This window comes from Argiope bruennichi, chromosome 7 (genome assembly GCF_947563725.1).
Source record: "Argiope bruennichi chromosome 7, qqArgBrue1.1, whole genome shotgun sequence".
NCBI classification, from domain to species: Eukaryota; Metazoa; Arthropoda; class Arachnida; order Araneae; family Araneidae; genus Argiope; species Argiope bruennichi.
The window spans coordinates 107,494,518-107,507,661 of NC_079157.1; the positions used below are offsets into that span (position 1 = coordinate 107,494,518).

A 13,144-nucleotide genomic window follows, 5' to 3' on the forward strand; every position below is an offset into this window, starting at 1 on the left:
AAAAAAATTGTAGTAATTGAATTTAGTATTAGTAAAAATCTTTTACATGAATATTTAATATATCTGCTGTTATTATTTAAGTGTATTGTTAATTTTTAAGATACATTGTTTTTTTAGCCCAAGACCACATTTTGAAATTGCCCAAGAAAAAGAAAGTCTTACTGCATCTGCCATTGTGAATAAAAATACTGAATATCCCACATTGAAAAGTATCTTAAATTCACCTAGAAAAAGAACAGCAACAAAAAAGGTAAAATGTGTTCCTAGTCTTTAACTAGTGCTCATATTTCATTTTTTCTAGCATTTTAATATTTTATATTTAACTGTTTAATTTTTTTTCTTTAATATCAATTTAGTTGGATTGCTTTTAATTTAAAGAATTATTGGAAGAAGAAAGTTTTATTGGAGGGAATAACATGTAGAATAAATTTGTCTATTAAACTAGATAGATTTGGCTTTTGCATTTTACAGTTAATAAATAATATTAAAATTTCATTTGTGCAGTATAAATCTTGTTATATTTTCCTTTACATAACCATTCTTATTTGAAAATAAAATGTTAATAATCAAATTGTAAAGATAGATTAAAATATTCAAAATTTTTATTATTTATTGCACAAGCTTTATTTCTAAATAAAGAAGGAAAAAAAATTTAGAATAAAATATGAATTTACTTAGAATGTTAATTATACACTTGTTTTTTAAACATGAAATATTAATATTCTGTTCATTATTAATAATGATCTGTTAAACATTTTTTTATGTATTTTCATAAATTATTGTTTATAAAGTGGTTGTGACAAAAAATTTCTTTTTGTTCTCAAATTATTGAGAAAAGGTTGAAAAACAAATGTGTCTTATGTACCATTTACTGTATGTCACATTTGACATGTTGACAGTTTATTTGGACTGTTAGGTTTACTGTTTAAAATATAATAGAGCATGACTGATTTAGATATTTTTAATTTGAATCCATTGGTATTTCAAATTTTTCCTCTATTCCTTTGAATTTGTATTTTAGCATAATGTTAATTCAAATTTATTTTGATAGTAAAAATCAGTATTGAAAATGGTCTATTATTTTATTTTTGAATTTTCTCATTAATTAAATAAATCTGAATTATGTGCCCCCCCCCAGTAGTTCAATAATTTTTAATGCCTTTAATAGAATCAAGTACAGTATAATTATATTATTCATTTCAAAGTTTTTGTATTTATCTACCAAAAATTTTTAATATATTTTTAATTTGAAAACCAGTGTTTTTTCTCTCTCTCTCTCTTTTCCACTGGCTCTTAGGATCCAGTTTTTTTCTGTTCAAATTTCAAGTGGATAAATAAAATTTAATATGATGACATCAAATTCAAATTAGTGATGTTTCAATGTATTTCAGCTGAGTTTTCTATCTAATAAAAATTTTAGTCTACCATTTCTTTCTTTGATTTTTGTGCCTAATGGATAGCTTATTTTTGACAGAAATAATATCTTTTAATAATCATTAAATATGAAAATATTCCAAATGCTAAACTGAATTAACATATTTTCTTTTATAAAAAAATTAAATTAGAGAAATAAAGTAGTAACCATTTTAAAAAAGGCTATATAAATGAATAAAATTTAAAGTACACTATTTTTTGTAGTTCATATAACATATTTTAAGTTTGATAGAAATAATTAATATTCAAATAACTTTTTAGATAAATCGTTTAATAATGAGCTTGAAGTAGAATTTCAGCTTTTGAATTGGCAGATTGTATGTTTGATATCCTGTTTCACAGAAAATCTGTCATATGTGTTAAATATTACTTGATGGATTAAATTTCCTTATGCTGGTATGGCATTGAAATATGGAGAGAGGAATACTTTCACCAGTATTGTCTTAGTCATTTAATTGCAGTTCAATGCTGTAGATGTTGTATAAAAAAATGACCCTCATATAAAAGGCTTTATGGAAAATGAGAATTTAAACTATAAAATTTTGAATTGGGCTTGTGTATGCATGTGTGATATTATTCTTTCAAAAGTTCTGAAATGCGTATAGATTTTATTTAATACTGCCCACCTTTAGTGAGTAGTTAGCTCAACTGGATTCATTAAAAATTTCAAATAAATATTTTATGTCGCTTGATCTTTTAATAAAATATGTTTGCTAAAACAAAGCTTTTTTTTTAATATGAAAATTTTATAATAAGAAATTTAAGTTTTATGTGCTATTCAGAATAATTTTCATAATTTACATAATATCTCAAAGAATTATTAAATAAAAATTTCTGCGATTCATCATAAAATTCAATTTTTATTTTTAAAAGGATTTGAATGAGCTAAATAATAATTTTTTTTGGTCAATTGAAAAAATCATGAAGCTTAAATTTTATACAGTTTTTTAAGTTCTTAGGAACCATATTCTTAACACTTCAACCTTCTAATAAAAAAAAATAATAAAAACTTTTTATCTTTTGCTGTTAAATCTGACTCAATTATGAAGTTTTGAATATTGCAATCTCAGAATAATTAATATTTTCATAATTTTAGGCAAGTCAGCCACAGGGCTCTGGCACTGATTGACATATCTTTTTGGAGGCAGTTGATTGAGTGATCTAAAATCCTGCACTTTTATAAGATAGTAAAGTTCTAATTTTAATTCTGCACTCTGTTTTAGTTGCAATAGAGTTAACCTTTCGTTATATTTAAAACTTTTCACTTTTGGCAACCAGCTGGTTCTCTTGGAAATATTGGTTATATTTAATTTTCTTTAAATTGTGCATATATAATTCACATTGAGGATTCTGCCTAAATGTCTAATATTAATGCTGTTTTATTTTAATTGCCTTACTTAAGTTTTTTTTTTATTGCATAAATGTATCTGTTTAATGAGGACCAGTCCAATGACATGGCTTTATTAAAAACATAAGTGTACGATTCAGCTATTTCATAAATTTCGCAATATTGTGGTTTCACTTTGTTTTGTTTGTCTCGTAAACTACATAGATATTAAATAAAACCCTTTTGTAACAATCAGAAAAAACAATGAAAACAGTTTGAACTTCAGATTAATAGTGCAATCTAATATTGGAAATCAGACAAAAGATAGTTTTTTAAACTAGTGGGTTTTTTTTTTTTTTTTGAAGTTATATTTTCTAGAGTTATTGCAAGATTATACTGAAGTCTGGCTTAATTTTTAATTAATTAAAATTCTTATTAAAAAATTTTTAAATCACTCTGAGGTCCACATTCCTGACCTCTAAGATATACATGTACCAAATTTGGTAGCTGTAGGTCATAGTGTCTGACTTGTAGAGCAACTATATATACACACACATTCATCTGTATTATTAGTATAGATTTGTCATTGAAAAGATATAATCAAAGTTTTCTACTAGGATATGATTTCTTTCACAGGTGCATGAGAGACGAAAAAGAGTTGCTAATTTTTCTTCTACTCCATCACGAAGTGAAATGACAATGGTAGATTTGATATATTGGAATCCTTCTAGCTCACCAATGAAGTATGTTTTATTCCCGACCCCTTCTTCTTTCAGTTATTTATAATTTTTCTTGAATTTCAAAATAACTGGAATTGATATTTTATAGGGAAATTAAACCAACTGCCCCAGCTGTGGAAGATCTGTTACCAGTAGAGTAAGTATTAATTTGTGTGTGTTTGTGTGCTTTTAAAATCTAATTTTAATTAATTTTAAAATTTTTATCTTAATTTCATCCATATTAACTTCATTCTAAAATGTTATCTTATTTCCTAGAATCAGTTCCCACTTTTTATTTAATTATTTTTAACACACTTTAGAAAATTGATATCTTCAACATTTTCTCATGCTTCTTGTGGAGGAATATAAAAATCTCTGATGCTTACAACATTCTTTTAAAGATACCTAAGATTCCCTTTCCTAAGTCAACATGCGGCCAAAAAAACTCTTATTAAAATCACTGAAGGGGAAAATTTTTTGCCTTTTTTTCTCTTGTGTCGTGATGTAGACTTGCATGTGTTTTTGATTATGATCAATATTTTTACACTTTAAAATAAAAATTGAGATTAAATTCTATAATTTTCATTTTACAGTTTCTCTTTAAATATGTATGGCAATGATCACTCACTGTTAAAAATTAAAACTTTTAACAGTAAGGAATTGTAAAATGATTTTAAAATAATATTATTTGTTTTTTATGAAAGATGTATGATATTTAGGACATAAGTTTAAAAGATTTTTTAGACTTTTAAAGTATTGGCAAATGCTAATTTGTATATATGCAAACATGCGCTTCTCGACCTCACTGATTAGTAATTAAATAACATTAAGTTATTTGCTGTAGATGAACTATTTCTTACAAGTTGAACTTTCAGAGAACATTCAATTTTTATATTATATCCTTATTCATCACCTGACATTACAAGTTGACTTCCCCCCAAAAGATTATGTTCTCAAGATTATGTAATTATGTTCTCAAATCTAATTCTAGCAAGATTGTATGCATGATATATTTCATTAGAATTTAAGAATGAAACTTTTATTCTATTTTAACTTGAATTATTAATACACGTTTCTGTTCTGAGAGCTAGTCCAGAATTCATTTTTTTTTTATGTTCAGAAATATTAAAAAGTGCCAAAATTGATTCAAATTTTAAAAATAATTATATTTTCAATTCTTAAAATGTTTGAATTTTTGTCGTACTGGCATTCATTGATTTATATCCAATTGAAATTCAAGCATTGCATGAATGGGAATTCTGCTTTTGTGTGAATATGTCAAATTGGTATTGTGCAATTTTTATGTTATATAAATTAAGGACTAAATGTATTTTGTTTATTTTTGAAATGGAAATTTTTTTAATACTATTAGATATGTATGCTGGGATTGATACTTTCATTAATAGATTTTTATGAATATTTCAGTGACCCCCCACCTAAAACAGACGAAGTAGAAAATTGCAATATTGGTCCAAAAGTAATCATAAATGATGATGGTGAAATTATTTTGGATGAATCTTCACTTTTTGTTCGTCGTAAAGATACTGTTGATCATTCAGTAGCTGCCGTTGTTGAGAATGATAATACTACCTATTCATCATTTAGAAATCGATCATTTAAAACATGGTCCAAAAGAGGTAAGCTTTTTTCTTGTAATACAGATTTAGCTGCAATATATTTAGTATGGATATTGCTTCCAATTTATCATTCACTCTGATGAAAATCTCCAAAAGCAGTTGAATTCGGATATAAGTGAATGTACCAAAGATATAATTAATCTGTGTTCTGTAATGATGACAGATAGATAGGGAATTAATTAAATGTTACCTTAAATTAATTAAAAATACTAAAAACTAACTTAATAATGTTAATAACAGATTTCTAGTAAATTATATTTAAGAAGTTTTATCAGAATATTTTTTAATTGATAAATAATTTATTTTCATTATCACATTTGTTCATAAATTAAGTTCCTTCTTCACTGTAATTTATTAGTCATTTGTTGAAAATAAATTGTATAATCCTCCAAGTTGCTATTTGTTTTTATCGAATATTTATTTCTTTGAACGATGAGTTTTCATAGTAGGTACTTATATATTAAAAATTTGAAGACATTTTATGAATAAATATGCTTTTAATGTGACATAATGAAGAGAAACCCAGCTTTGTTATTTAGATAACTATTGTAATTTTAATTGAATTGGATTTCAATTGAAATATTATCTTTCTTCTCCACTTTCAAAGATGATCGCCATCATTTAAATGTCCTTTTAGTGGCATAGATTATGTTTAATTCAAGTTATAACTTCACTTATAATATTCACTGTATTACGTCTAATATATTTGTAACATTTTAAATTGAATTTGAAAGCTATTGCAGCATAGTAAACTATATAGAAATTGTTTATAATTATGATTTATCAACATTTTCTGCTGATCCTTTAAAAAAGAAGGAAAGTTTCATATTTTTTTAGTTGAAAACTAAGAACCAAAAATTTACGAAAGTTAAATAAGTAAAATAAAAAATAAATTATGAAATAAATGTGCTTTACAATATGCAATCCATTTTTTTTTTTTTTTTTTTCATTTAGATGATGGAGTTAATCTTTCAGTTCACTATTATAGCATAATAATTTTATTCATGTTAAACAAAGATGACTATGTCTTTTGTAGCTGTCTAGAATGAACTTTTCCACCTGTGTGTGGTTCATTTGGATTTTTAAGAAGAATCCTCCTACACAAGAATTGCAATTTACTTTAAATACTGGAGATATTATTGAAAGGTTTAAGAGTGCCATATCGTAGAAAATCAAATCCCATGATTATGATACTGTTAGCAATATAGGATTAATATATGGTTTACAATACCTTCAGTTAATTCTAAATTTTGGATATAGATACATTGCTTTTCCCAAATTATGTTAGACATTTAGAAATAATCAACTCTATTAAGAATAAAATAGAATATATTTTTAAAAAGTATCTCATTAAAACTGAAATGTATTAAATTAAAATGTGGCATTTTTACCTATTTTATATGTTTACATGCTTATAATTATTGCATTAAGTATCATAACTGTATAATAATTTCAGATTTATTATATATACATACAAAATCATTTTCTTCTCTTTTAGAAACTGCCAAATTTTATAAAGCTCTTAGTTTAGTTGGTACAGATTTTGCTTTGATGGAAAATATTTTTAAAGAAGATGGAAATGTTACTCGTACTAGGCGTGAATTAAAAGTAGGTATCACTGTTCCTTTATTATTTGTAATTATATTACAATCATTTGTATTTTATAGATTATATTGCTAGATTGCTAATAATTTGTGTGTGTGTCTATATATATGTATATATATATATATATATAGGAACTAAATTTAGATTAAGAGAAAAAATAAACTATAATAAAATCTTAATTTCTATTGGAGAAGATTTGGATATTTTTATTGCTAAATAATCTAGAAAATACCATTCGCCTGCGGAAGGTTTCCGGGAATGGAAAGTGAGAATTTTAGAGGAAATTAAAACAAAAATAAATACAGATATTGATAGATCTAAAGAACAAGGGATTTATTTTAGCAAAACATTAAAAAAAATTAAAAGAAAAGTTTGTTATTACAGTGATAGATAAATTAGCAAATAATTTCTATTTAATTTGTAAATATTATTATAAAGAACTATTAATTAATGGATATAACTCTAATGCAACTTATATTTTAAAGAACACAAGTAAAAGGAATTAGATAAAAAATGCTAGTTTTCGCAAAAAAAAAAAAAAAAAATAAATAAATAAATAAATAAGACTTGTTCTCGAAACTATCCTTATTTATTCCCAACAGTTAAATTTTATAAAAATCCATTAAAATTCTGATTCGTGACTTGTAGCACTGGCAGTCATAATTACTATATGGGAAAACATTTCTTTAAATACTTAAACATTATCCTGGACAAAATAAAAGATGAAGATAACTTTAGAATTAATAATAACAATGAAGTTTTGAAATTTTTTAAAGATAATGACATTAATAAAGTTAATACTTACAATTTCAAAAATTTGTACACCAATCTGCCTAATGAAAAATTAATAAATGTCTGTACTTTTATATATGATGAATATTTAAATGAAGATGTTATTACTAAAAATAACTGGCTAGAATTATGTAGTTTTAATATTAGCGACAATTACATTTTTAATGGAATTAATTTTTATAAACAAATAAAGAGCATTCCAGTGGGAACAGCTTTCTTGAGTGTTTTAGCCAATATTTTCCTATAATAATTAAATATAATTTAATAAACGGTTGGAGGTGTATTGATGACTTACTTTTGATAAACTTAAATAATACCAATATTGTGACTAATTGCTATCCAAAAGATTTAATTCTAACAGAAACAAATAAAAATCAACTTGAAGCTACCTTTCTGGATTTAAAAAATGAAATTGCTATTGATAAAACAATAGTTGGTATCTACAATAAAAGGATGAATTCAACTTTAAAATAACGAAACTTTGTAATTACCATTCTAATCTAAACTCAAAAATTTAATTTTCTTATAATTCAATAGAATTAAAAGAGTTTGTAATAACAAAATTTCCTAATTTGAAACAACAAATAATCTCATTAAAAATTTAATTAATAATTAATTTTCCAGAAACTACTGCAATATTGATATTTTAATTTTAAAAAAAGAGATGATCCGGTATTAATCCTTTGCCTAAAATTAAAATAGGCTTTCCATTGCATATTAACTAACTCAATAGATAGCGCTGAGACCCACCAATTGTATTTTACCTTGAATGGCATAAGCAGAAACAGAATAATACACGGGGAACAAGTTAGAACAAGGTGGGAAACTTTTTGTAAAAAATTCTTTTGCTTGCTGCTGGCATGTTCTTTCCTTTTTGTTTTAATAATTGGTTATGAGAGTTCTTATATAGTTTATTTTATGTTATTGTATTTTTTGCTTAATTGGTGGTCATATTCTTTTATAATTTTGTTTTGTATTCTTTAATTTCTGTAAAAATGGAGTATCTCTTGGGCCTTAATTTCAGGTGGTTTTCGGATCACTAGGGGTCAATTCTGTTGGATTCCTCACAGAAAAAATCCCTTATTTTGAATCCCTGCCTGAGGGTGACCCTTGAGAAGTCTTCAGGCCGGATTCTTATTTTTTTATTTTTTGAAAAATTTTGATTCTATTTTTTTTTTAACTTGGTATGTATTACTAATTAGTATTATATATATATATATATATATATATATATATATATATATATATATATATATATATATATATATATATATATATATATATATATATATATATATATATATATATATGAGAGGAAAAGAGCATCTGCAAGTGAATATGGGAATTCCCATTGTGCATATAAAGCTTAAAAAACGGGTTTGATGAGAATGAGTCGCACATTATTTGCTAAGAAATTGCTGTGTACTGTATGCAATCTTTGTGGTTCTAAAATGAGCAATTATTAGATTGAGCATTGGGTTTTCATGGTGCTCACTTATCATGAATTGCAATCAGCAGCAGCTGTGATGGAAAAAATTCGACAATTGAATTCGAGTAGGAAAGATTTAAGGAGACCATCACTGGATAATTAGCTAGCGATGAGGAAAAAAGAGATGTGTGCAAGATCGGAAGCTAATGTTCAGAAATTGAAAGAAGCGTGCAAAGCAGATCCGTCAACTTTAGTATGACAGGTGGCGCAGTAATTTGATATATCTGAAAGCACGGTGCATCGAATAATGAAGAGGAATACAGCTGTGTTTTCTTACAAAATCCAAATTGGTCAAATTAATCATTAATTTGACCAATTTGGATGTTCTAAGGAGGCTTGAATTTGCAAACATGATGTTTACTAAAGTTGAATGTGGCAAAATTGATTTTAATTGGGTCTGGTTCAGTGATAAGGTGCACTTCTACCTCCAAGGATATGTTAACAAACAGAACTGGAAGTTCTACACCGCTGAAAATTCTCATCATGCAATGGTTTGACCATTGCACTCACTTAGGCTTACAGCTTGATGTGTGTTATCTGCCAAAGACATCATTGGGCCAGTTATTTTTTCGAAAGTGTCACCGGTGAAGCTTTTTTTGACATGTTGAATGACAGTGTCATACTATTATTGTGTGGCAAATACAAAATAAGCAGTTATTGGTTTATGTAAGATGGTGCTAGAACTCACCGCAGACAACGAAACTTCAATCTCTTACTGGAACCTTTTTATGATAGACTGATGAGGTTGGATTTCATTACGAAAACAGGCAGTGGTATAGCGTGGCCTTCTTACTCTCCAGATGTTAACCCGTGTGACTTTTTTATGGGGATGTCTGAAAGACATAGTGTATCTTGCAATAAACTTAAACATTGGATAACTTGAAAGCGGCAATTGAAACAGAGGCTAAGGAAATTGGAACAGATATTTTGCTGAAAACAATTGTCATGTCATTTGTTCAAACTGCCGACATTTCAAAAATCTGTTTTATTGAAAGTTCTCACTAAACATAGATTTCCATATGGTTCTTTCCCCCCCCCCTCCATTTTTTTTTTAGGTTTTCATAATACAAGCTTCACATCTTAATTAGACTATGATGCTATATTCAGGGACTCCACAAGTTATATACAAAAATACTCGTCTCGACGTGTTCTGTACAAATCTGTAAATATTAGACTCTGCATACTTTGTGGGACATCCTGTATATACTATCTGCCTTTGACATCTAGCTGTTTTTCTGGAATTCTTGGTTACATAAAATTTAAAATGAATATTTTATAGAAACATAATCTTAATGGCTTCCTCGTTAAAGTAATTTCATTTTTTTCGTTAAAATTTCAAATTCTAATAGTCATATAACATGCGATTTCAGAAGCCTTGTGCAGTTATGTTCTTTGTGATATCTGCCTCTCTTACTTTCAATTTGTTTTGTTTAAAATTTGTCTCTCTTACTTTCAATTTGTTTTGTTTAAAATTTGTCTCTCTTACTTTCAATTTGTTTTGTTTAAAATTTGTCTCTCTTATTTTCAATTTGTTTTGTTTAAAATTTATCTCTTATTTTCAATTCGTTTTGTTTAAAATTTGAAGCTTAATTTTGAAAGAGAAGCAAATAACTGGTATAAAATATTTGCTGAATAAAAGTACATTTATCTAAAATATAAGGACAGAACATAGAATCATTTAACATTAAAGTTTGAAATGCACTACTCAATATATTTCATTATAAGTCAGGAAATTATTCAATAAAAATTTCTCTCCTTCAGCATTCAAAAAAAAAAAAAAAAAAAAAGAATATTTTTAAAAAAAAAGCAAAATGTCAAATTAAAAGTATGATAGTATAAAAATATTTGTGCATATCAAAAATGCACAATTTAAAAAAAAAATCCTTATTGCTTATTTATGAAATTTAAATGTAAGTTGTAATTGCCACAATATTCAAAAACTTATTAAAAGCATCTTTTAAACTGAAATGTATTTAATGTTGAAAAAACATCTGCATCTTCATAATTTGAAGGTGGAATTTGATGAAGGAAAAAAAATATCTAGAAATAATTCAAAGGTAGTGGTGAAAATTATTTAGGTTTTATCACAAAATATTAATATTGTAAAGATTAATAAAAATATCTTTAGTTGCTGTAAATAATTTTACAGCAACTAAATTGGTATCATTGAAAAGATAATTTTTTAAACTTTTCAATTGTATAAAAACCATTTATATCTGGAAATAGTTTTGTAAATTATTAAGGTACTCCACATTCCCACCACCCAATGTACATAAGTGCAAAATTTGATAACTCTAGGTCGAAATGTCTGGCCTGTAAAGCAAAAACATATAGACATACATTCTCCATTATTATTAGTAGAGATAAACAATGGATATTGATAAAAGCATTTGTATTTTCAATTTACTTCCAGCAAAAATTAATTTTAAATGTGAAAAATTACTATAAATTATTATTATTATTTGAAATGCAAGTCTCAAAATAACAATAATATTAAATATTTAGTGTGATATTTTTTCCCCCTTTCTTGTTATGGAACTGAAATCACTGTGCATGTATTTCTCCCTTTTATATTCCTAACAGCATTTTGACTCATCAGATTGTTTATTAATCTCAATGAAGAGAAATTTTCTCATAGATATTACTAATATCTTTTTCTGATTTTTTGTAAACAAATTAGTAACAAGCAATTCATATAGAAGATTTTTTAGAATATCTTATTGAAAACTGAATTACTATTTCAAGTAGTAAGAATTCAAATGTTTTGTATAATTTTTTGGAGAGATAATTATGTATGCTTTCAGTTTTCTCTGTTTTTGTAGAAATTCGTTGTTGTTTTAAAAAATTACAATATCCTCCTCAAACATATGAAAAATAATAATATACTTTTTGTATGCTTGAAATATTCATTTTCATAGGATATAAAAAATCATATGAAAAGTAATAATATACTGTAAAGCTGATTACAGACTTATTTTCATTCTAGGGTTCACTATTGCTTTTTGTTGATATTATTCTTTAGGTTAAGCTTGAGGAGGATGTTATCTTTTATTTTGAGAATCTTTATCAACAAAAATTTTTGAGAATTGGAAATAGAATAACATTGGCAATGAAGAAGTTTCTAGATATTTTTTTAATTGTGATTTGATGACTACTGTTGAAATAAACTGCTATGAAATTATTCTAGTAACAGAAACATTGATCTTGTTCATTCTATAGTTTCACAACATTTAGGGCTAATTGGGTATTGCTCATACTGGCCTCCCCCCCCCCTAATATGTTCATATGTGTAAAATAACAAAAAAGTATCATTTCAAATATTCCAATTTCAAACTAAATATCACAATTTTCTTAATTAAAACTTAATCTAAAATGTGTAAGCTTGTATAAAAAAAATTAACTGATAAAAATTTGTTTTTGTTGACTTGCATTGCAGCTCCATTGTGGATTGGTATTTTATATGTTGTTGTTTTGTTAATATTTTTAACACTTGTTTAAAATGCATTGTAGTTACAGAATTTTGCAATCTGTTATCCTTCTTTTCAATTTTACAATGCCTTCTATTTTCAGCTTAAATTTAAAAGAGAAGAAAAGAGTAATCCCAAGTTTGTTCATACTGCTATGTGTAAGTATCTCCAAATTCTGCTTTTTTTTATTATGTTTTTTTTATTCGAGTGTTTTAACCTTTGACTGTTTTTTTTATTCCTTTTATTGCAGATGAACTGCAAACGTATGATCTAAATATATTAGATGAGGATCATGATATTGAACTTTTGGATGAATCAGAACTGATTGATGATGCTCCTAAACAAGCAAAAAAATTTTCTATATCAGGTGGGCTTATATGTATAACATTAATTGAATTTTTTTGTTTTTGTTTTTTGTTGTTATATTAAATACAGGAATTAGTTTATTTTATTTGGGTGTCTTTTGTATTAACTAGTAACATTTCACATGAAATGTCCAAAATCTTAAATAAGGATAATATTTAATCTCCTCTCCATCCCTTTTCTAAAATGTAATTAATAGATTTGTTAATTAGATTTTATATTATAATCTTATCACTATACAATCCCCTCTTCCCCTTTATGGGGATTTCTTTCTCTTTTTTTTTTTTTTTTTTTTTTTTTTTATTCCAAGT

At 25.8% G+C, this 13,144-nt stretch overlaps 1 protein-coding gene across 3 annotated transcripts in view; it reads left to right on the forward strand.

Annotated features, from left to right (window-relative positions):
• The window catches only part of LOC129976189 (titin-like), a 41,003-nt gene that overhangs the window by 12,195 nt on the left and 15,664 nt on the right, over positions 1-13,144 (forward strand). For all 3 annotated transcript variants that reach the window (XM_056089635.1, XM_056089633.1, XM_056089636.1), the window contains exons 7-13: positions 118-250; positions 3,398-3,504; positions 3,590-3,637; positions 4,906-5,117; positions 6,616-6,725; positions 12,574-12,628; positions 12,721-12,837. In XM_056089635.1, the coding sequence (XP_055945610.1) occupies positions 118-250; positions 3,398-3,504; positions 3,590-3,637; positions 4,906-5,117; positions 6,616-6,725; positions 12,574-12,628; positions 12,721-12,837 (782 nt within the window). The remainder of the gene's footprint in view (positions 1-117; positions 251-3,397; positions 3,505-3,589; positions 3,638-4,905; positions 5,118-6,615; positions 6,726-12,573; positions 12,629-12,720; positions 12,838-13,144) is intronic.